The 25,001-nt window shown below is 36.1% G+C and overlaps 1 protein-coding gene and 1 long non-coding RNA gene across 2 annotated transcripts; both read left to right on the top strand.

Moving 5' to 3' along the window:
• Nucleotides 1-7,331: 7,331 nt before the first annotated feature.
• Nucleotides 7,332-8,982, top strand: LOC148769707 (uncharacterized). The gene is made up of 2 exons (XR_016032249.1): nt 7,332-7,691; nt 8,644-8,982. It is a non-coding gene; the product is annotated as an uncharacterized LOC148769707 (long non-coding RNA).
• Nucleotides 8,983-19,953: 10,971 nt separating this feature from the next.
• LOC105958022 (pelargonidin 3-O-(6-caffeoylglucoside) 5-O-(6-O-malonylglucoside) 4'''-malonyltransferase) lies at nt 19,954-21,608 on the top strand. Its single transcript, XM_012982022.2, has one exon. It carries the CDS (start codon nt 20,070-20,072, stop codon nt 21,402-21,404), a length of 1,335 nt encoding a protein of 444 aa, XP_012837476.1. The 5' UTR covers nt 19,954-20,069; the 3' UTR covers nt 21,405-21,608.
• The last annotated feature ends 3,393 nt before the right edge of the window (nt 21,609-25,001 follow it).

A 25,001-nucleotide genomic window follows, 5' to 3' on the forward strand; every position in this document is an offset into this window, starting at 1 on the left:
AAAACAAATATGGAAAACAAATCTTTGCCAATCTTTTAATTCCAAATCTTGGCGGATTTCCTCGATCTTCAATAGCCGGAAATATGGCGCCAACAATCTCTCCCTTTGGCATAGATTGGTCAGAATCCATATTTAACAAGAACTCCCCCTGCATATGAGATTTTCTCTCTTTGCAGAAATGATTAACTCCCCCTCCATCACATACTGTTAGTACAATAGACGTTGCAACACATAGATGTTGTAACAAAAAAAATTTCTGCAACACAAAGTTATCCAAAACAAGCCTAAGGCACAAAATAAAGATAACCAAGGTGATATCCAAAAGGCAGGAAAGTAATCATAATTATAACAGTCCTAAATAAGACATAAATTTAAGCAGTTCAAAAAGGACAACAAAAAGGTTTTACTAAGGAAACTTCCCTTAGTAATCATAGTCGGAGAGCTGATCATTATCATGAGAACTGCTGGACGCTTTGCCTTGCGGTTGTGGACTGCTGCTTCATCATTGAAGTTTATCCCTTGTGTATGGCAGTTTTTGCTGGTGCATCTGGAGTTGTTGCTACGCCCCCTTTCTGACCAGACTGTGCCAAAGTCTTAAGCAGCTAGTCCTAAATAGATGCAAATCCCTGAGCAAGCTGAGCCTGGATAGACTCCTGAAAACGGGTGAGCGCATCTTTGGTGACCACATCAACTGGCGGCGGAACAGAGACAGAGACAATGGGAGCCTTTTTCGCGCGAGGGGCCGTCTGAACAACAGAAGGATCGACAGGAGGCAGATCAGCAAAATGTTTAGAAAGGATCTTACCATGGATAGTGATTGGACGGCCAGGAGGATCCAATAGAGTGGCATCACGAGTGGGCAGGACTTCTTTGATCAAGAGCTGATAGATCAGAGAAGGAAACGGCAGATGCTCACGCTCGGTTCGGGAATTGGCTAACACACCAATCTGATTGAAAATCAAATCACCAATATTTATTTTATGGTCATGAATGATGCACCATAAAAATTCAGCTTGGGTGGGATTGAGAGTGGCATTGTGGTTAGTGGGAAACCAGTTCGAAATGCCTATCTTGAACAGGACCGAATACAGCTGAGCCAGCTTAGAGACATGAAAAGCAGATTTCGGACCAGGCCATTTTTTCAACACTTTAGCAGTGAGAACAGAGGCCAGAGTATCTTTAGAAACAGAAGTTTGGAAGTAACCCCGTTTGGACACTTATAAACGTCATTGATCAAGGCAGGAGTTACAGATGTAGCTCACGTGAAGTTTCGTAAAATTCTCATTGATACAACCAATTTCAGGAGCAACCAGATGTCATGGGCCCAGATTCATTAAGTGAACTCTTCTTTGCCTTGAGAGCAACCTCTAAGAAATGTGGTGACAAGAAATGTTAGATCAACGAGGGAAAAGGTAGAAATCACTCCAACTTTTTCTGCGAGATTTAGCAAGAGCTCCATTTTGAGCAAAGATGTACTCCCCAATGTTGATAAAAACAGCATGAGTGACGCTTCAGAGAAACCCAGCATACAGTGATCACAACAGCTATGGTGTCATTGACACAAAGGGCTTATCAGTGATTTGATTCTTACACCAGTAAAAATCTTTATTCAATTCAGGAGCCACATTGAAAAATTTCCCTTCGCAAGTAACCGCGAGACCCAACAATGGAGAATCAACAGAAAGTTAGAACTCTGGTGAAGATTCTGATGACTCAGATCTAGTTGGATGTACGACAGTAAATGTAGCATAGGTCTGCTCAGAAAGAGATTGGTGGCCACTCGAAGCGTATGACTCATCCTCAAGACCATAATTGCTCTCAAACTTCCTTTGAGGCCGGGGAAGCTGCGCATGGGCGCTGAAAGTAGCTTCTTCAATTGCGACGTGGTCTTCACCACCAACATCTTCTGGCTTAGACATGGAAGGATCACTTTCAACCAGAATATTGTCCAGCGGATCAGAGACAACACCTTATTTGGAGCTTGGGGCTGGTGACTGCACATGTGTATGGGCTCCGGTATTGTTGCCACGAGAGAGATGGGAACTACAGAGACCACTGTTGTCGTCACAGACCTTGACGTTTTTCCAGACTTCTTGTCGGATGATGATGCACAGTTGTTTGTGCTTCCTCATTTCAGACCCCTCGACTGATTTGTCTCTTTCCATAGTAAATCTGTGGAGCACAGAGAAGAGCAGAGACGAGTAGCTTTTGAAAAACATAGAGAGATATTGGAGAGAGAGGTCGAGTATAAGAAATATTGAGAAATCCTAGAAGCCCAAAAGATAGGATGATAACGGATCCCACAAACATCATGATAAAACAGAAGTATATTCCCAAACGCTTCTCCAGAGATTCGAACAAATCACGTATCAAGACAGCCATGTGTCAACAGTCAGCCAGAGGCCACAATAAACTCAGAAACCCTAGAAGGGGCAGATATTTAAAGCACAGGGATCGAGAAAAGAGGCAGAAAAAGAGAGGACTCTTCAAATACCGGATATTTTCAAATCAGAAGAAGATCCCACAAAATCCGTGACCAATAACAAACAAGATATTCTCCACACGAAACATCAAAAAATAGAGAAGGCAGATGACATGGCCATAGCCACGTGGCCAGAGACAACTAGGAGCCAAAAAATTCACAAAGCCCAAAAAAAAACCAAGAGAAATTTTTTTTTTAAAAGAAAAAAAATCAAATCTTTTTAAGGAAAAGAAAATCAAGAAGATCACAAGATTAAAAGTTGAGGGCTTGGTTTTCATGAATTAATTTGATAATCTCTAAAGTGAATCACAATAGAAGGCCACCGAGCAAACTCTTGGATGCACGATATAACTATAACCCCACGACCATACTCAAGAAACCATAAATTAGGTAATTTTATTAGGGTTATAAATGCGTATGCGATTAGCACAGCAATTCGATCGTGAACTTCAAGGAGAATTTCGCTAATATATGCTTGAATATCATCCCAACTTTTTTTTTTTTTTTTTTTTTTTTGGATTCGGACTACTTTGTTTCTCCTTTTTTCTTTTTTTTTGACATGATATTCAAGCAGACATTAGGAGGGCAACCTCCTTAAGAATCCACATAGCTTTTAAATAGAAGTCAGGAATGCATATGCGGTAGCATAATTCTTCCAATAGAGGTATGATCTTTGAGATGAATGAGGTCATAAACATTGATCACTCCCGATAGAGGGGGCAACACACTTCTATCATGGCTAACTGTGGAAACACAAATTAATTCACAAAAATTAACACACAACCATTAGTCAAAATGAAAACTCCCATCATTACTGTTCCCAAAAAAAATGATGTCACATGAGCAGGTGACACTATAATGTCCGAGAAAAAAAAATCAAGTGCAATCCGGACACAAGTATTAATTGCACTATCATAGAAAATTCAGTTTTGCACATGGCAAATTCCAAGCGCTTTACGCAAGGAATCAAACCTAAGGAAATCAAGAGGCTTTGTGAAAATATCAGCTAGTTGATTGTCTGTGGACACATAATCTATAGTCACACGTTTCTGCTCAACTAATTGCCTGATGAAATGGTGTCGAAGATCTATGTGTTTGGTTCGAGAATGCTGGACAGGGTTTTTTTTTTTTTTTTTTGAGATATTTATAGCACTTTCATTATCACAGAAGATATGCAAGAGTTTTTCATGAAAGCCATAGTCATTTAACATATGTTGCATCCAAAGAAGTTGAGTGCAACAACTACCTGCAGCTGTGTACTCACACGCAGCATTAGATAAGGAAATGGAATTTTGTTTCTTACTGTACCAAGATACCAAATTGTTACCCATGTAGACACAACCTCCTATGATGCTTCTTCTGTCATCCACATCTCCTGTCCAGTCAGCATCACTTGTTCCCTGCAAGACAATTGTTAGTATCTTTTGAATACCATTTTCTCAATTCGGGTGTTCTACTAACATATCGGATAATGCGCTTTACAGCACTCAAATGACTCTCTTTAGGGCTTGCTTGGTACCTAGCACAAATACCTACGCTGAAACAAATATCATATCTACTAGCAGAAAGATAAAACAAATTTCCTATCAAGCTCCTGTATAGTGTGGAATCAACGTATGTGCCGTCACAATCTCGTCCCAATTTCTCAATTGAGGTAATTGGTGTTGTTAAAGGCTTTGCCTTTTTCAACCCAAATTTACTTACCACGTTCTTGGCATATTTGCTCTGTGAGATAAATATCTCATCATCTAGTTGCTTTACCTTGTCATTGCTCAGAACCAGTTCCCACATGTCATTTCGAGAAAACTGCTCAAGTTCCTCAAGCTTGGCTAACACCCAAAATTCATCAAGAATTGCTTCTTTGATGTTTTTTGGTTCAACAGTGGAAGTGAGATAGACATACCTGACCATTTCCTGGTAGTCAACCTTGGGCTTATTGCAAGTTTTCATACCTTCTTTACCAGTGGTAACATCTTCAGTTGTGACATAAGATGTCAGCACTGATACTTCTGTGATTTTGTCTTCTGGTATTTCTCTTCCAATACTCTTAGTTTGTTTCCCCATTAGAAATTCGCCACATAAATCTGGTGTATTGGAGTTTAGTTGGGGAATACCTTTCACACAACCTGCATTGATATTTCGTGTTAGATCCTGAAAATTCAAATTCCCCAGTCGATGACAACACATATCTGTGATATCAGAGGTGGCGAGGGGACACTGTTCAACTTGGTCAGTTTGATCAATTTTATAACAATTATCAGAGGATCTATAACCAGATAGAACACACCTGTGGTTTCGATCAAACACTTCACACTTACGCTAGGTGAACAACACTGAGTCGTATAGATCACATAGCTGACTTACGCTGAGTAGGTTTGATTTCAAACCCTCTACATACAGAACGTTGTCAAGGTTAGGTAATCCTCCAACATCCAAGTTACCTTCTCCTTTCACAAAGGCCTTGTTTCAATAACCAAGAGTAACTTGTCCACCAGACACATTATGCAGGTTCTTTAAGTAATTAGGTACACCTGTCATAGGCTTGGAGCAACCACTATCAAAATACCAAGAGTTCGTAGTACATGCTTTTAAAGAAAGAATAGCAGGAAAGCAGTTTGCATTATACTTATTCATCCATTTATTATCAGAGTATCTTCTTTGGGAATTGTGATCCCATACAGCGGAATTGGATGATTGATATGCTAAACTCTTAGAGCCCGTTTGGAAGGACGGATTTGGGCTAGGACGGATTTTAAATCCACTACCCAAATCCATTACGTTGTTTGGGCCGCAACTTAAATCAGTGGATTTGAAATACCCCTAAAAACCGATGGATTTGAGCCCAATTTTTAATGGATTTCAAATCCTCCCACAAACCTAGTCATTTGAAATCCACCCATCGAGTTGTAGAGACTTCTCTCTGCATCCTTCAAAATTAGGGCTATCTTCAACCATCGATCTTCTAGCTAGGAAATTAGCAGGGAATATTTCTCTTCAACGGCGGCACTCAACGGCAGTGCTCGACGGCGGTGCTCGGTGGCGGGGCTCGACGGTGGTGCTCGGCGGCGGGGCTCGACGGTGGTGCTCGACGGTGGTGCTCGACGGTGGTGCTTGACGGTGGTGCTCGGCGGCGGAGCTCGGCGGTGCAACTGACTTTGAAGCTTAATATATATATATATATATGTATATATATATATATTATATATATATGTATATATATATATATATATATATATTATTTTTATTTTATATAGTGTTTTTATTTAATGAAACTTAGCTGACATTTTTCAAAAGTTCAATAATTGCAATTGTATGATATGAAAATATTTGTAAAGCTAATTAAAGAATTTAAATTCACTAGCTTTTAGCCAAACTGTGAATTTGATTTGAAATCCTTCGTATAAATCTTCATGTATCCAAATAGGTGATTTTAAATTGTTAAGGTATTTCAAATCCAAGGTATTTCAAATCCATTCGTTTGAAATCCTCCAATCCAAACACACTCTTATTTATCAATTTCCATCTTTTAAAGCATTTTGGCCTAACATGTCCTACTTTGTGACAGAAATGACAAGTTGGCACAAACTTTTTTGTCTAAGACTGTGAGGCAACATGTTGTGGAGTAGGTTTGACAGTATTATTCACAAAATTAATTTTTTTATTTGGATTAGGTTTACCATCGAACTTACTCCCAATATAGCCAAGACCAAGTTTATCAGGATTTGAGGGATGAGCATTTAAAATTTCATCTAACCTGTTTGAAGGAAGAATCGTAGTGCGATTTAACTTACTGACTGACACCTCTAACGTTGTTGCGATTGGGGAGTTGTCACACTTCAGGATGAGGCAGGGTTCAACATTTTTCATTGGAGGAGGATTTTTCTTGATTTGCCTTGTCTTATTGCAATCGTTGTTTCGCAAATTTCTCAGCAATTCTTTTAGATTGTCAATATCTTACAAAGGAAAATCCTGTTTTACCTCCAGTGCCTCATTTTCCAATTCAAGCTCATCGATTTTGGCCTTCAGGTTGACTTTAACTGCTTCATTCTCCTCTTCCAGTTCCTTTACTTTCTCATTCAAACGCTTGTTTTCATCACCAACCTCATGACATTGCTTTAGAAGATCATTCAGTTGCTGTTGAATCATCTCAATGGAGCATTCTTTATCATCCTCTGAATCTTCTTCTCCTGTGGGGAAACAAATTGTGTTTAAATTTCTATGATTCTCGAGATTACGTGTAGCATACCTGAGGTGTGGTGGCTCAGTGCATGTGACATCATCTTGTGTCACACTAGTATGTAACACCCCACTTCCTCGTCACCCTTGCATATAATTATATTCGTATCATTTTATTTAATTCATCATTCATTGCATGCATGACTTATTCCAATTTACATGAAGTAACTAATTAACAAGTAATTAGACTTAATTGCATTTAATAAGTATTTTATATGTGTATATATATAGGTATGTATATACTTAATAACTTAATACTATATGTATACCACCACGTATACTTCTTTACCAGGTAATATAAGTATTTTACTTAATTATTTAATTGACCACATTATAGGGATAAGAAGTTCTTAGGAAATTATTTAGATATTTGAATTCTGCCAGCCAAGGTATAGAAACTTACCATGATAGCTCTCACCTAGGGAATTTCAATTAGGGGTATAGTGCGTAATTAGGGAAAATACATTGTATTTCCTATTGGATTATATTGCCTTATTTTAATTTTAAATGGCATGCTTCTTGATGTTGTACCCCATCCTACATAAATTTGTACCTTCTGATACACACTATTAATTTTCCATGAAATTCTTTATCTCATTCTTTCACAAAAATCGAGACTTACTCTCCCTGGTTAAGAAAGAAGACCAAGGGTCTCTCCTCCTTCACGGCAATTGAAATTTCCAGGAAATCCAATCCTCAACTTCTTCCTCTTCTGCATATGCATAAATACCAACCCTTTTATTCTCAATCGAGATATCAAAACCTCTCCCAAAATATTAGCAACAATCCAGCCCCAATTACCCTGAGAAACCTCTCATCACCCCGTGTTCGTATCACGCTCTCTCGGGTTATCTCAATCGGCCAGGCATTCCTCGTTAAATCATAGTATCGTTTAAGAAGAATTGAAGATCTTGTATTGCATGCGTCCTTTCTCCGATTCCTAGTCATTCTATTCTTCTAAATCTCAGTCCAGGCAAGATTCGAACTCTTGCTTGCATTCCTAGTGAATATCTTTATATATATATAAATATATGTTTGAAAGAAAAATATAACTTTGCTTATTAAGCCAAAGATTTTAGAAATCTGATAATTTTCCTTCTATATAATTTCTACAGGTATTAATCCTCAAAGATTTCTCAAAATTTAGGCATAGTTGAAATCAATCTTTTTATCCTAATTAAATTCAAAATCTGGAAATTTAAACTTGTTAAATATCATATAGAAGTTTATTAGCCGTGCATGGAAGTATTTGATAAGTGCATGTCAGGAAGCTTAAAGATCCAAGTCTAAAATTTATGTGTTGTTATATAGATGCATACATGCAGTATGATACAGTACTTGTTTAATTATGTGTAAGTGCAATGTTGATTATATGGTGTATATGAAGTATATTTTAATCGTTAATTGCGGTAATTAAGGTAATAATAAGACTGATGATCGTTTGTCTAACCATTTGCATCATTTTTCGAAAACTCAAAAATATTGGGAAATCACTCAGAGTAGATATTGAATAAACACGAGCATGGGGGACCGGTGCTCTAACTATAGAATAAAAATGTGTGGTTTGATTCCACGTCGATCGGGTTCAGAAATTGACGTTTATTATTGATGTTCTGATTGAATTCCCAATGGATCCAAATTATATTTCCATATATGTCATCTATGTTTGTTATATGAATATTCTTGCAGATTAAGGAGTCATGGGGATTAAAGAAGGAAAGAAACTAACATGCAGATTATAAAAACTATAGAATCGTTATAACTACAAAAGTTGTAATATTTATACGATTTTATTGTGCTGACCCGATTATACAAGCAACTTATATCTATATATGTTATGCCGTTCGATTCTTAATTATAGTTCGTTAATATTCGAAATTCTTGCTGAGTCTATAAAGGCTCACACAGATCTGTTTATTTTGCAGATAATTAAGGTAGTTCGACGAATCGGGTTGATTCAGTGTTGACAAGAGACTCCGGCCAGATTACTCATATGGAAGAACTTTCGATTGTTTTGATGTTGGTTATGTGGTTTTACCTATGTTTACTTCTTACTAGGATTTTGGACACCGTTCTTGCTATTTTCTACATGATTCTCCCTTCGGAGGATGATGATGATTAGACTAGACTACGTATAAATCGGGCCCCCTCTTTTGTTATGTATATAGTAGGGTCCGATGTGCTATAACTCTAATGGTAAAGTGCTTGTCGTAAGTCGGAAAGACCATTTTCCCTTATGTAAGATATAACTATGTCTTTTCGATCTATATATATATTTATATGTTTAAATTTCTGGTTTTATTTCGTTTAAGTTACTAAATTCGTTTAGTTACCAGAGCTTGGGATTTCTTTCAAACTTTGAAGAAATTGAGTATTATATATGAAAAAGGGCTTTTAGTATTTTCAAAATTTAAACAGAATAACTGATTTCTTTTGGGGTGGTTTTACAAATAAAATAGTTACTATATTTTTTACTAATTACACAACTCCCCCATTTCCCAAGAAGACATTTATCAAAAAGTTTTAAGTTGAATATTACGTGAATGTCTCAGACTTTTGCTGAGCAATCTTCTTTAATTAGATTAATTCATCGCGATATCAGTAGAGGTATTACAAGTAACCCTGCATGTACCACAGAAGTGGATACTTGTTTCAGCATTACTTGCTTCACTGTCATCATCAGATTCAGAGTTATTGTCACTCCAGGTTGTGGCAAGTGATTTTCCTTGCTTCTTTAGAGTGTTTGCACATTCAGCTTGAATATGACCATAGCCGCGACATTCTCTACATCGAATCCCCTTCCTCACTTCTTGCTTATTTGTAGGACTTCTGGGTTTTCTTTGGTTTTCTTTCAAAACTTGTAGGATGTCCATTCATATTCACGAGTTTTCCTAAGTTTTTAGCTATTAGAGACATGGATTTTGTTAGCTTGACTTCGAGTGCTGTCATGGGAACTAGGGGCACTGATGAAGTTGTCACAGCGACTGTTTGTAGAGCAATTTTTCTTTCTTTATCTATTTTGCTGATGTTCAACTTGTTCTCAAATGTCTGCAAATTTCCCATCAGATCTTCAAGTCGCAATGAGTCCACATCACTTGCTTCCTCAATAGTTGTGACCTTGTATGCGACTCGGTCTGGCATTGATCTCAACACTTTACGAACAAGCTTGACTTCAGGATAGGTTTCACCAAGCCCATGAGCTTCATTCGAGATATCGCATAGTTTCGAATTAAAATCGCTTACGGTTTCATTCTCTTCCATTCGAAGATCCTCAAAGCGAGTAGCGAGCATCCGAAGTTTTGATAATCGAACAGAGGTTGTCCCCTCATAAGCTGTTTGTAATTTTTCCCATGCTTCTTTGGCACACTCACATGCTGAGATGATTTTGAATTGATTGATATCAATTCCATTGAATATGGAATTCAGTGCTTTGGAATTCATATTTGCGGCAATATGTTCAGTTTTGCTCCTGTCTTTTTCATGTTTCTCAGTTTGAATTCCATTTTCATCTATGGCAACAGGTCGTTTCCAGCCAGTCAGAATTGTGCGCCATGCATCTTCATCCATTGACTTGATGAACATCTTCATCTTGGTCTTCCAATAAGAGTAATTTGTTCCAGTAAGCAGTGGTGGACGAGACGTGGAACCGCCTTCCATATGAGCATTCATAGTTCCTACGGAAGATAAATGGCAAATAAATCAAATTTCCAAAATCACACACTATGTTTATCTAGTGAGAGGCTCTTAATGCCAATTGTTAATTTATATGCCTATAGAAATCAATTAACCTAAGTTGTAACAGTTAGGTTGTGGAAACAGTGTTCAGTTACAACTATAATTCTTGTGTTAACACAGTTATAAACTACTTAAAGCAAATAAATGAACACAAGGAATTAATGTGGTTCAGACACAAATGTGCCCTACATCCACGTGGACCTGCAAACATGATTTCACTAGTTCAGATTTACAGTGTACATTAATAGGACTTGTTAAAAACACTAAAGACTCCCTCTTTATGTAATATGCCGTTCTTTTACACAACTCGAACTCCGTGTCTCTCTCTAGCAGCTCCACTCCGCGTGCCTTGAACTTTCTTCATCAAATCAAACCAAATAAAAATAAATAAATAAGGGCAAATTACGGCCACTGTTGGGTGCTAAATACCCACACGCAAGTGTACGTATCGCAAACAAGTAGTAAAAGTGGACTCGTGAGAGTCGGATGTCGATCCCACAGGGAATACGCAAATTATTTAATCCTAAGTACCAAATTGTAACAATTACGATTTTTATCCAGCCTACGCAAGGTTGTCAAATTAATTAACTAAATAAATTAAACTAATTAAGAAAACAATTAATTACGAGAAAATATCAATATGAAACGGATCTAGGATTTTATCTTCCTCCTATGCAAGAATTGCTCACCCAAAACCCCTAAATTATGAAATTTATGATTCATGATTATTAACCCGAGACACTAATTTACTCATAACCCGCTGTCGCGTGTATTATGAGTCTATTATTCATAAACGATTCACTATATGTCTATGCAAACCAATTATAAATAAAGCATTAACTAACAAGTCTCGTAAGTGGCTACCTAAGGTGATATCTGTATGTCTACGACACCACATGCAATTGACACACTCATCCGGTGAAAACTACTCGAAGGCTCTTATACTTACCGTCTAATTATCAAAATAGCTCTGTCAAGTCAATCCCAATAATCACAGATAAAGCACATAAATTGATCAAGTTCATGCACTAACAATCATAACAAGTATAAGAAATAATCATAAAATCATAATTGCATAATCTCAAGAAAACGGGTTCACAATCCCCACATAGGGTTCCAACAAAATCCTAGATTAAAAACTTAGCTACTCATAACGAAAAACATAATAAAAGTAATAAAAATCATAAAAGCTATAAATAAAAGTCAAAGAGGGGAACTAGGATGAAGATTCGTCAAGTCTTCGTCTTCGTTCTTGTGCTCCTTGATCGCGTGTAGAAAGATAAAAAATAAAAACCTAAAGATTAAAGATAAAAGGTAAAAGATATCTCTAATTGTGTGCTTGTGGCCTTTAAATAGGGTGTAAAAATATAATAGGGCCGGTTTCCTTGTGTAATTAGGATTCCTTCACTGCGCCAATTCGACCATCCGGACGGCCGTGTGAGATTTATGCCTAAAATCCGCACGGCCGCGCGGTCCTTGATTCTCCAGAATTTTGCCTTTTTTACTTTTGGCCCACTCTTTCTCCGAAATTGCAGTTTTCACCCCAAAAGTTGCCAATTCTTCAATTTGCACCTAAAATACAAATAATAACCAAATTAAGCACCAATTATCGTAAAAACACATCAAAAGCTCCAATTAAAAGATACAATTAAGTGTATAAATATACACTTAACACACCCCCAAACTTGAACTTTTGCTTGTCCTCAAGTAAAATCAATGTAAGAACACAAAACACGACTATACATCTCATTACATAGATCGATTGGTCAACTTCATGTTTTCAGAACTTGCAGTTATGATGATAATTCCTAAGTATTCGCAAACTTAACATTCAACGGCACTTAGTCACTTACTATTACCAAAAACCACAAATCATACAATTGCTTCAAGTATCCAATATTTGCAAGTTAAAAATAGAGAAAATTTATACTTACATGCATATATTTGACTCCAAATACTCACCAAATTATTTTACTCAACTAATATTGAACAATAAGCTATTGGGATCATTGGGACTTTGTGGCTTTCAATTGTTAGGCTCTTTGGTCCGAGGTAGGTAATATGGGTATGTGTGGCTAATTGTCTTGAATTGAGGTGATTACGCCAAAATTTGAAAGATAGGCGTTTGAAACAATGAATTCACCTCTAGGGACTTAAATAAACTCGATTCTCCAAAATTCACACGTCAACACTTTTGCCTTGAGGCACTGGATCGAGTTTTTAACACAACTCAACAACTAGTCCTTATTTCTCCCTTCTAATCTATTCTTCTTCTTCTCCCTTTTTTTTTTTTTTTTTTTTTTTTTTTTCTTTTTTTTCGAATCGAAGAATTTAGATATATATATATATATATATATATATATATATATATATATATATATATATATATATATATATATATATATATATATATATATATATGAAGATGCACATACATATATATCTATCCTTTTTCTTTTTTTTCTTTTTTTTTTTTTTTTTTTTAATCGAAGAAGAAGAAAGATCTTATAAGAATTTTTCGACCGACCACCAAGGGATAATTATTCAAAAATCTCCACTTTTCTACCTTCTACATATTGGCTAAAAGAAAGAACACCTTTTCTCCGAGGCTCAAATCAAGGTTCTAAGGATAATTTGACAAAAAGGGTAGGCTTGAAAGGCTCAAACGGTTCAAAGAAGGCCCAAATCATATCCCAAATCACTTACTACCCAACACTTCGTATCATAAATGTCCTAAGGTGAGATTTAAAACCGAACAAAGCATGATTTAGCACAAATAAATTCCAAATTTAAAATACAAAACATTCAACCAAAGCAATGCATAAGGCGTGATTCCTAGCAATAATTCACTTCTACATTCCGTTGAATCGAAAGCTAAACAAATATCTACTCTTTATCACATAAAACAAGTAATCTCATCATCAAACATTGACCATCTCCCATCATCATAATTCATCGATGCATCAATTTTTTTTTTTTTTTTTTTTTTTTCGAGTAATAAAACGATAACTAAAACAAAAAAAAATAACGCAAGCAAACTAACAAACAAGCAAAACACAAATATAACCACCCCCAAACTTAAAATTCACATTGCCCTCAATGTGATTCGCCCAAAGTTTAAGGATAGAAAACACCTGTTTAAACGGCGGGACCGTCGGGTTGCTCACCAACTCCACCATGTGCATGAGCATCATCCTCCTCGTCATCCTCCAATAGCTCGGGTACTGGCTCAATAATCGGTGCGGGAAAATCGTCGAACACCTTGTGGGCGTTCTTGGTGGAATGGGTTTTTCGAGAAAATTGCACCGTTCTTGAATCTCCCTGCGCAAATCAACAACAAACCCCTTTGATTACGTATTATATGATAAATTTTCGGTGAAATTTGTCAAAGAAAAGGGAAAATTTCGAAAAAAAAAGAAGGGAGGGTTCGAAGTGGGGGAGAGAGGGGATTTGGGAATTATGGAAATTGTTTTTTTTTTTTTTTTTTTTTTTTTTTTTTTTTTTTTTTCCGCACGGCCGTGCGAAATTTAGGTGAAAAATCCGCACGGCCGTGCCATTTTCCAATTTTGGGCAGTAGCCTCTTCAAATTTCGCACGGCCGTGCGAGATTTAGGTGTAAAATCCGCACGGCCGTGCCCTTTTACTATTTTGGGCAGTAGCTTCCCCGAAATCTCACACGGCCGTGTGAGATTCCTGCCCTTTTCTTGCACGGCCGTGTGAATAATTGCAATTAGGTCCCTGCAAAATAAAAACTTCCTATTAGTGCCCCTAAAACTTTTTTTTTTTTTTTTTTTTTTTTTTTTCAAAGCTGAAATAAAATAAGAGCAAACACTAACAAGTTAAATAAATAAAAACACAAATAATAAAATAAAAAAATAAAATAAAAGAAAAGAAAAACGAAAGCTCGGGTTGCCTCCCGAGAAGCGCTAAGTTTATAGTCTTCAGCCAGACTTTGTTCCTCTTCTTCAATTCCTTAGCTTTTGAACCCATCTCCTAACTTCCTTTTGGAGAAAGTCTTGAATAAATGGGTTGATCCGATTCTTCTTCCGACTGGTTCGCTTAGGACTGCCCTTGAATTTATTCTTCTTGATGTCATGAGGCTTGCCAACATCGTCTTTTATCACGGTGTTTTGAGTAGGTGTTGTAACCAACTCAACCTTTTTCTTATGTTCTCCTACATGCACATTAGTATCCACAAAAAAATTTAAATCATATAATTTAACAGGAAAAAGTTTAGAATCACTTACCTCATCAAGAAGATAACATCCATTAGCCGTAATAGGCTTTTCATCCACCCAGTACACCTTGAAGATCACTGTTTCTTCCCCCACACTCATTCTTAGCTCTCTCTTTCCTACATCAATAATTGACCTACCGGTTGCTAAGAAGGGGCGTCCTAAGATAAGGGGAATATTTTCATCTTCCTCTATGTCTAGTACTAGAAAATCGGCCGGGAGTATAAACTTATCTACCTTGACCAATACATCCTCCACTATACCTAAAGGGTGAGTAAAAGATCTATCGGCTAGCTGCAAGGTCACGGAAGTGGGCTTAATTTCTCCTAAATTCAATTTTTCATAAATTGATAAAGGCATTAAATTTACGCTCGCCCCTTGATCACACAATGCCCGCCCAAAATACCTAGTACCTATTGTGCATGGGATGGTACAACTCCCCGGATCTCTAAGCTTCGGTGGAATTTTATTTGCAAGGATCGCACTACTTTGCTCATTGAGGTCTATAATTGCTGCACACTCCGGAAGCCTCATCTTCTTCGACACAAGTTCTTTTATAAACTTAACCCAATTCGGCATATTCTTAAGTGCCTCAACAAAAGGAATATTAACATGCAACTTTTTAAGATAATCCAAAAATAACTGAAATTGCATATCAAGCTTGGAGTTTTGAAAACGTTGAGGGAAAGGTACCTTGGGAGTAGATTCACTTACTGCGATCTTTGTGTTGCTTGGCCCGACCTCGGTCTTTTCTTTGGGCTCCTCTACAATAGGCGGTGGTGCAACGGACTTTTTAGGACCTTCCTCTAATTGCCTCCCATTTCGCAAAGTTACTGCATTACACTGCTCGATGTTGCTCTTTCGAGGATCTTCCGTATTCGACGGCAGTGCTCCCGACGGCCTCGCGTTTAGTTGGGTTGCAAGTTGACCCATTTGTGTCTCAAGGTTCCGAATGGATGCTTGGGTTGACGTCATGAATTTCGCTAAGATATCAGCGAGGTCTACTTCTTGTGCTGAAGCTTGAGGTGGATTTTGGAATCCGGGAGCTGGCCTTTGTCCTTGCTGATTTCCTCCCCATCCAAAGTTGGGGTGATCTTTCCATCCCGGATTATAAGCGTTGGAGTACGGGTTCCTCTGTTGTCAATTAGTGTCATGTACATAATTTAGAGACTCCGTTTCTTCTACGCACTGGTTGGGAATTTGGACTGCATGGACTTGCTGAGTTTGCAATGCTGCTACTTGCTTTGATAGCTTCTCTAATTGGACAGTGATTGCGGTGACCCCGTCTAACTCCAAAATTCCTCCCGTCTTTATGGCTCCGCTATTTGACCGGTCCGATGCCCGCATGTATTTATTCCTAGCGATTCGCTCCAAAAGTTCGTATGCTTCGTCATAGGTCAAGCTCATGAACATACCGCCAGCTGCTGAATCGAGCACCGTTCTCGAATTATCTTGCAACCCGTCATAAAATATTTGAAGTTGCCGCCACTCTTGAAGACCGTGATTCGGGCATCTCCGAATTAATTGTTTGAATCGCTCCCACGTCTCGAACAACGCTTCACCGGCTTCTTGTAAGAAGTTTTGTATTTCTCTCCGGATTCTCTCAGTTTTGGTTGGGGAGTTGTACGTATTCATGAAGAGCTGTGCTAGCTGGGGCCAAGACGAGATGGAATGCGGTGCACGAGTTTGTAGCCATTCTCTTGCGGCTCCTTGGAGAGAGTGCTTGAAGAGTCGGAGTTGCAGTGCTTCCGGCGACACTCCGTTCATCTTATGTGAATCACACGTTTCGAGGAAGTTGACCAAGTGGAGATGCGGATCTTCATGAGCTAATCCGCTGAATAACCCATTGTTTTGGAGCATAGTAAGTAGTCCCGCTCGAATTTCGAAATTGCTGGCTTCAATGGGGGGCTGCTGGATGCTTGATTGAAACCCATTGAGTGTTGGAACGGTGTACTCATGCAATGCTCGTTGATGAGGTGGTGGATTAATTGGCTGACGTTGCTCTTGCTCGTTGGCGATCTCTCCTGCCGCATTCGGTAAGCGCCCTTGGTCATCTCCCCTACGATTATTCTCTTCTTCCATTCGCATAAAAAGTACCTAAACAAAAATAATAAAAATAAAATAAGCAAATAAAATTATAAAATAAAATAAATAAAACGGCTGAAGTAAGAAAAATTGCTTAAATTTGATATTAGAATAAATAGATAATATAGTCGTATTCCCCGGCAACGGCGCCAAAAACTTGTTGGGTGCTAAATACCCACACGCAAGTGTACGTATCGCAAACAAGTAGTAAAAGTGGACTCGTGAGAGTCGGATGTCGATCCCACAGGGAATACGCAAATTATTTAATCCTAAGTACCAAATTGTAACAATTACGATTTTTATCCAGCCTACGCAAGGTTGTCAAATTAATTAACTAAATAAATTAAACTAATTAAGAAAACAATTAATTACGAGAAAATATCAATATGAAACGGATCTAGGATTTTATCTTCCTCCTATGCAAGAATTGCTCACCCAAAACCCCTCAATTATGAAATTTATGATTCATGATTATTAACCCGAGACACTAATTTACTCATAACCCGCTGTCGCGTGTATTATGAGTCTATTATTCATAAACGATTCACTATATGTCTATGCAAACCAATTATAAATAAAGCATTAACTAACAAGTCTCGTAAGTGGCTACCTAAGGTAATATCTGTATGTCTACGACACCACATGCAATTGACACACTCATCCGGTGAAAACTACTCGAAGGCTCTTATACTTACCGTCTAATTATCAAAATAGCTCTGTCAAGTCAATCCCAATAATCACAGATAAAGCACATAAATTGATCAAGTTCATGCACTAACAATCATAACAAGTATAAGAAATAATCATAAAATCATAATTGCATAATCTCAAGAAAACGGGTTCACAATCCCCACATAGGGTTCCAACAAAATCCTAGATTAAAAACTTAGCTACTCATAACGAAAAACATAATAAAAGTAATAAAAATCATAAAAGCTATAAATAAAAGTCAAAGAGGGGAACTAGGATGAAGATTCGTCAAGTCTTCGTCTTCGTTCTTGTGCTCCTTGATCGCGTGTAGAAAGATGAAAAATAAAAACCTAAAGATTAAAGATAAAAGGTAAAAGATATCTCTAATTGTGTGCTTGTGGCCTTTAAATAGGGTGTAAAAATATAATAGGGCCGGTTTCCTTGTGTAATTAGGATTCCTTCACTGCGCCAATTCGACCATCCGGACGGCCGTGTGAGATTTATGCCTAAAATCCGCACGGCCGCGCGGTCCTTGATTCTCCAGAATTTTGCCTTTTTTACTTTTGGCCCACTCTTTCTCCGAAATTGCAGTTTTCACCCCAAAAGTTGCCAATTCTTCAATTTGCACCTAAAATACAAATAATAACCAAATTAAGCACCAATTATCGTAAAAACACATCAAAAGCTCCAATTAAAAGATACAATTAAGTGTATAAATATACACTTAACAGCCACCCACCTAAGGTATGTCCAAATTACAAAAAAGTCCCTCTTGTTTGGGTAATTACAGCCACCCCCTCCTTTTAATTATTTTTACATAAAATTTATGTAATTCGGTTATTTGCCTACCAAATCATATATTCAGTTTGCTAAACGATATAAATTGTTGGCGTACCGAAATTTTGGTTCGATTTTACCAATTTAACATCCCTAGATCTACCTCTGGAGGGATTTTTTTCGTAAGATAATACATAGTTGAGGGGGTGGCTGTAATTTCCCAAACAGGAAGGGGTTTTCATAATTTGACCATAACTCAGGGGGTGGCCGTAATTTGCCCAAAAAATAATAATATTGATGTGGTTGACAGTAAATGTATTCTCAACGACAATACACTTACATAAATGTATAGTCAGCGACAGTACAATTACTGTTAGCGACAGTATAATTACTGTTAATGACCGTACAATTACCGTCAACGTACAGCGGCGGACGTAAAAAAAAAAAGTTAAAGCCGAAAACTGGCGGAAAGAAAAACAAAAAAAAAATATATAAAAAAAAAGTTAAAATTGGAATTTTATGGTCAAAATTGATGAAATTGAAGTTAAATGGAGGTTACAATTAGGAGTTGCATTTAAAGGGTTGGGGGTAATTTTGTCATATACCTTAATTTTGCCTTTATTTATAATATATATTAAAGGAATGGCTTATTGACAAAAAAAGTATAATCCCTGAATCTAGAATAATAAAGATGGTTGAATAGGGATTTATGCATAAAAACCTCTTTGTTAAATACTCAAATAACCTCGATTTTTTTTTTTCATTTTGCTTGTCCTGATTGGGGATGGCTTTTAATATTTCTTGCTTAATCACCGTCTCACATCATACATGAGATTCAGAAGTATATTTTCAACTATCAACTATATATCTTTTCTTACACAATGCCTCGTGTTACTATTTTAAATGGTGCGTGGCTGGACGTCGTTGACATATACAGAGTTGAATTTTCACATGTCCATATCCTAATTTGCCGGAATGATGGATTAAAAAAGTAAAGCTCGAGTAATGCATGTAATAATATTTATATATAGGAATGGCAAAATCATTCATCCCTCAAGTTTGTACTAATTTCACATTCTGTCCTCCATGTTCACAAAAAATACATTTGATTCCTCATGTTTCAATAATTTACCATGTTTGGTCATTTTCGTCAATTTATCGTTAATTAGTCAGTTAAAGAAATGATGGACACATACTTGATTATGTTTGTAATAATGAAAAATTGACGGAAATGATTAGAAGTGTTTAATTTTTGTGACCAAATGTGAAACCAATACTAAGTTGAAGGATGAAAACCGTATTTTACCCCCCTCATGATATTTTTTGGGCAAATTACACCCACCCCCTGAGTTATTGTCAAATTACGATAACCGCTCTCATGTTTGGGTAATTACAGCCACCCCTCAACTATGTATTATCCTACCAAAAACCCCTCCAGAGGTAAATTTAGGGATGTTAAATCGGTAAAACCGAACCGAAATTTCGGCATGCCGAAATTTCGTATCGTTTACTGAAATGAATATACGATTTGCTTCGGTAAATAACAGAAGTACATAAATTTTATGTAAAAATATTTAAAAAGAGGGGTGGCTGTAATTACCAAAAACAAGAGGGGTTTTTTCGTAATTTGACCATACCTCAGGGGTGGCCGCAATTTACCCATATTTTTTTAATAGTGCATGGCTGGATATTTGACATCAGCTGCTCAAGAACCTTCACATGTAAATTCCCTAAAGCCAGCTCAAAATTAATTAGCTTTATAAAAAGACATAACTCACAAGAAATGTATGTAATACAACCATCAATTCACCCCTAACAATATATCCAAGCATGAAAGTTAAGGTTGTTAGCAGGAAGTTGATAAAACCATGTACCCCAACTCCTCCGAACCTTAACAAGTACAAGTTGTCGTTCGTAGACGAGCGTGTCCCGTCGATAAACGTGGGCGTCGTTCTGTTTTATCCAACGTCGTCAAATATTCGAAAACATCGCTTGGAGGAATCATTGGCTAAAATCCTCCCCGAATTCTACATTCTTGCCGGAAGATACGTCAAGAATGACTACCTCGTCGATTGCGGTGATCAAGGTGTTGAGTTCATAGAAGCAGAAGCCGTCGAAGTGGAGTTGGTCGATTTATTGAAAATCAAAGAAGCAGGGCTACTAAATGATCTCCTTCCGAGCAAATTCTACCAAGTCGACGAATCTTCGGAAGATCCGCTTCTGTCGATCCAAATCACCGAGTTGAAGCCGTGCGGCGGGCTTGTAATAAGCGTCAGCGTTTCTCACAGAATTTTCGATGCATCTTCTCTAGGGACATTCGTTGCCGCGTGGTCAAATGCCACCAATGATAACAATCATTCAATCGGGATTTTCCCGAGTTTCGAGTCGCCATCGTTGTTTCCGGGGACGAATCCGGACCAGGATTCGTCGCCCGTTAGGACAACATATGATCCTAATATTGTTGTCAAGAGATTTTCGTTCGACAAGGATGCGATAGCGAGCCTTAGATCGAAACTATCACAAGGGACAAAACAAAGCACGAGAATCTCCAGAGTGCGCCTGGTGTGCGCGGTCGTAGCCAAGGCGTTGATCGGCGTTGACCGGGCGAAGCACGGAGGAGAATCAAGATCTTGCCTCATGGCGCAAGCGGTGAACATGCGTGCGAGAACAATCCCGCCTCTCCAAAAGCACTCTTGTGGGAATTTGATATTATTATCACCCACGCCGTGCTTTATTTCTCCGGCCGAAACAACAAATAATAATAATAACAATAATAGTAACGTCGTAATTGGGATCGAACAACAACTGGTTGATATTCTCGGTGATGCTCTCGATAAAACCATAGCTGATTGTGCCGAAATGCTTTCTCCGGGTCGTTGGCGCGGTGTAATGATGGGCCCCGTGGAAGATATGTACGGGAAACTAATGAGTGGGGAGGTTAGTTATTCAATCATGTTTAGCGATTGGAGTAAGTTTGGATTCTACGAAGCCGATTTCGGGTGGGGGAAGCCTGTTGGCGCAGGAATCGGGACAATGACTCTTGAAAACATCGTAATACTAACGGATAACAAAGAGGGTGACGGAATTGATGCGTGGGTGCAGTTGAATCGCAACGACGTGCCTCTCTTCGAACAAGACCACGGCATCAAGTTATATACAATATGATGTCGCGAACCGAATGAGATTGTGTATGTTTTTTTTTTCTTCGAATTTTGAATTAAATAAATTTCATTTGGTCGATATGTTTTTATTGTTGAAATTGATTCGACAATGTGTAATGGTTTCGATCACTTGCTACATTGCTATGTGTAACATGCATCTAGCACATCTTTTCGCTAATTTTTATAATACAAGAACTCTTTTTTAGCAGTTTCGACACTACAAAAACGACGGTTTTTGCAGTTTATTCCTTTTCTTTTTTCGTATGAATTTCAATTCATATGTACAGTCATGCATGCAGTTATACTACAATAGGAGAAGTGTAACATGTGAGTTACTATGTCGATTATGACTACAACGGCAGAATATGACTACAACCAAATATGACTGTGTGTAACTATAGTAAACTGTTGTCATGTCTTTCTGTATATTACCATTTTTTACATTTTCAACTTAAAGAAATATATTTTTGATAATATAATGTGTACAATCATGTATACCCAATTATATATATATATATATATATATATATATATATATATATATATATATATATATATATATATATATATAAGGATTACCACCTATTATGTGAAAAAAAAGCCTCAATTAACATCTACTCAAACAAATCACAAATTAGTCTTGAAGAACTACATTAGAAACAAATCACAAATTACTCGGTAATGGTTGATTTGAATGTAATGTCGTGGTCTACTATATCGAGAAACAGTTGGATGTATAAGTTGGAATCACGATTCGTTCCCATCAATGGAGTTAGTTGTAGTATTTTGGTGTGGAAGATGTCTCAACGTTGTCGATAGTTTCTCTTAGACGATTGCTAAGTTAACTTTACCCGATTACATTTCCCAAAATCTTAAATTATATTTATTTTTTTATCATTAATTTTTTGTTGCTGTTTAGTATCTTGTCGTAAGGGATTTCAATCTTTAAGATAAACCCAGTGCAACGCATGGATGAGATACTAGTATTACTCAAAAGTTAAGGTTAGGTTTGACTTTAGCAAAACGCAAACCCTAAACTCAATAAGTAATACTCTCGCCGCACCTAAATATGTGTCATTTTTCACGTTGATACAAGTCTTAAGAATCTCAATAAATATGTGTGGATTTTAGGAAAATAAATACTAATTAAAGCAGAAAGAGTGTTGAACAGTTAATAGGATATAACTGAAAAATATGTATACTTCGTAAGTGTATTTTCAACTATCAACTATATATAAAATTCAAAAAAAAAAAAAGAAAAAAAAAACTATCAACTATATATATGTTCTTACACAATGCCTCGTGTTACTATTTTAAATGGTGCGTGGCTGGACGTCGTTGACATATACAGAGTTGAATTTTCACATGTCCATATCCTAATTTGCCGGAAGGAATGATGGATTAAACAAATAAAGCTCGAGTAATGCATGTAATAATATTTATATATAGAAAAAATCCGGAAGAGAAAGAAAAAAGTTTGGAAAAGTCAACTCCGGTCAACGCCGGAGTCCGGCGGCAAAAAAAATTTTGAATTTAAAAAAAAGAAAATTTGGGTCAAAATTGAATAATTTGTGAAATTTGGGTTCAAATTGAGGTTAAATTAAATTAAGGATGAAATTAGAACATATTAAACTATGAGGGGCTATTTTAGTCTTTTGCAAAAATCTGGACCATGTGTGGACTTATTGGTAAATGAGTTTTTTGTCTGTATCTTTTTATGAATAAGTAGCCATTGATGGGCTTATTTGTAATGACCCCTTAAAAAATAGGGGTTATATGTCAAACACCATTCATTGGGATTTTAATTTTTGATAAATTCTTTATTTATAAATGATATTTGAGATAAATCCAATGGGCCTGAAAAACCATATATGCACTAATTAATAGCTAGTATAATTATTTAATTTAAAAAAAATTATACCCATAATCTACACTCAAATCTTCTCCAAAAATTATTCCCCTCATCACGCCAATTCAGTTTTTTTTCCTTTTCTTTTTTATTTTGTTTAATAGTTTTCTTTAGGGTTAAATACAAAAACACCCCTGTACTATGGAGTTTGTATCAAATACCCCCATGTACTACACATAAATACAAAAAACCCCCTCACATTACATTTTTTTTCAAAATATGACGAAAATACCCCTACTCAAGCATTTATTATTATTATTATTATTATTATTATTATTATTATTATTATTATTATTATTATTATTATTATATATATATATATATATATATATATATATATATATATATATATATATATATATATATATATATATATATATATGGGTTTGTTTGAGCCATTTTCAGTCAATTTTACGTGGAAAATTTTGGTATTTATATTTTTTTCTCCAAAACATCTAATTGCTTATATTTTTTTAATTTTCTGATAAAAACCTTTTATTTTTTTCATTTTGAGTTTATTCATTTTTTTTTCTTAAATGTCTTCCGGTAGTTCAAACATCATAAGATTACAAACATCTTTACAATTCTATGATTGTTGAGAATTTGAACTACCGGAAAGAATAAAAGGTTTTATTGAGAAAAAAAAACTAAGTAATTTAATGTTTTGGAGAAAAAAATATAAATATCAAAATTTCTCAAGTAAAAATGACCGAAAATATTAAAAAATATAGTGGAAAATGACTCAAACAAACCATTTAAATTATAGGCTAAGCAGGGGTATTTCCGTCATATTTTGAAAAACATGTAATGTGAGGGGGGGTTTTGTATTTATGTGTAGTATAGGGGGGTATTTGATACAAACTCCATAGTACAAGGGTGTTTTTGTATTTAACCCTTTTCTTTATTTCGATTTAAAAGAAAATTTTGTAATTAGTATTTTTTTTTTCTTATTTTCGGTTTTTTTTTAAATTATTTTTTTTCTTATTTATATTTTTCATGTTTTTTATTTTAATTCAAAAAAATGGTTTTATTTTTATTTTCGTTTTTTCATGGTTTTTCTTTTTTCTTAATTTCAATTTTTTTTAAATGGTTTTTTTTTTTGTTTTCTTTCCAGTTTTTTTAAATAAAAACCACTCTATATAAACATGAAAACCACTCTGTATAAACAACTATATAAACATGAAAACCACTCTGTATAACAACTATATAACATGAAAACCACTCTGTATAACAACTATGTAAACTTGAAAACCACTCTATATAACAACTATGTCAACATAAAAACCACTCTGTATATACAGTTATATAAAAATTTGTATAAAAAGTATTGAAAAACCACTATAAATTTATCAAAGGCAAAGCCTGACATTATGAAAACCACTTCGTATAAACAAATATATAAACATGAAAACCACTTTGTATAAAACAACTATATAAACATGAAAACCACTTTATATGCTCAACTATATAAACATCGAAAATCACTATGAATTATAATAAGAAAATTAACATCAAAAATTTTGCGAAAAAGAAGTTATAAAACCACTATAAAGGACACCATCTTCTCCCCAATGAACCCTAGAGCATAGTTTGTGTAATCATCTTCTTCTCGTTATTTGAAACATAAACCACTATTTGAAAACAATCATCATCTTCTTCCTCCCATCAGCAATTTCGTTAAAAAAAAATCAT

The sequence above is a fragment of the Erythranthe guttata genome, chromosome 7 (genome assembly GCF_056151865.1).
Source record: "Erythranthe guttata isolate IM_541 chromosome 7, IM_541, whole genome shotgun sequence".
Taxonomy (NCBI): Eukaryota; Viridiplantae; Streptophyta; class Magnoliopsida; order Lamiales; family Phrymaceae; genus Erythranthe; species Erythranthe guttata.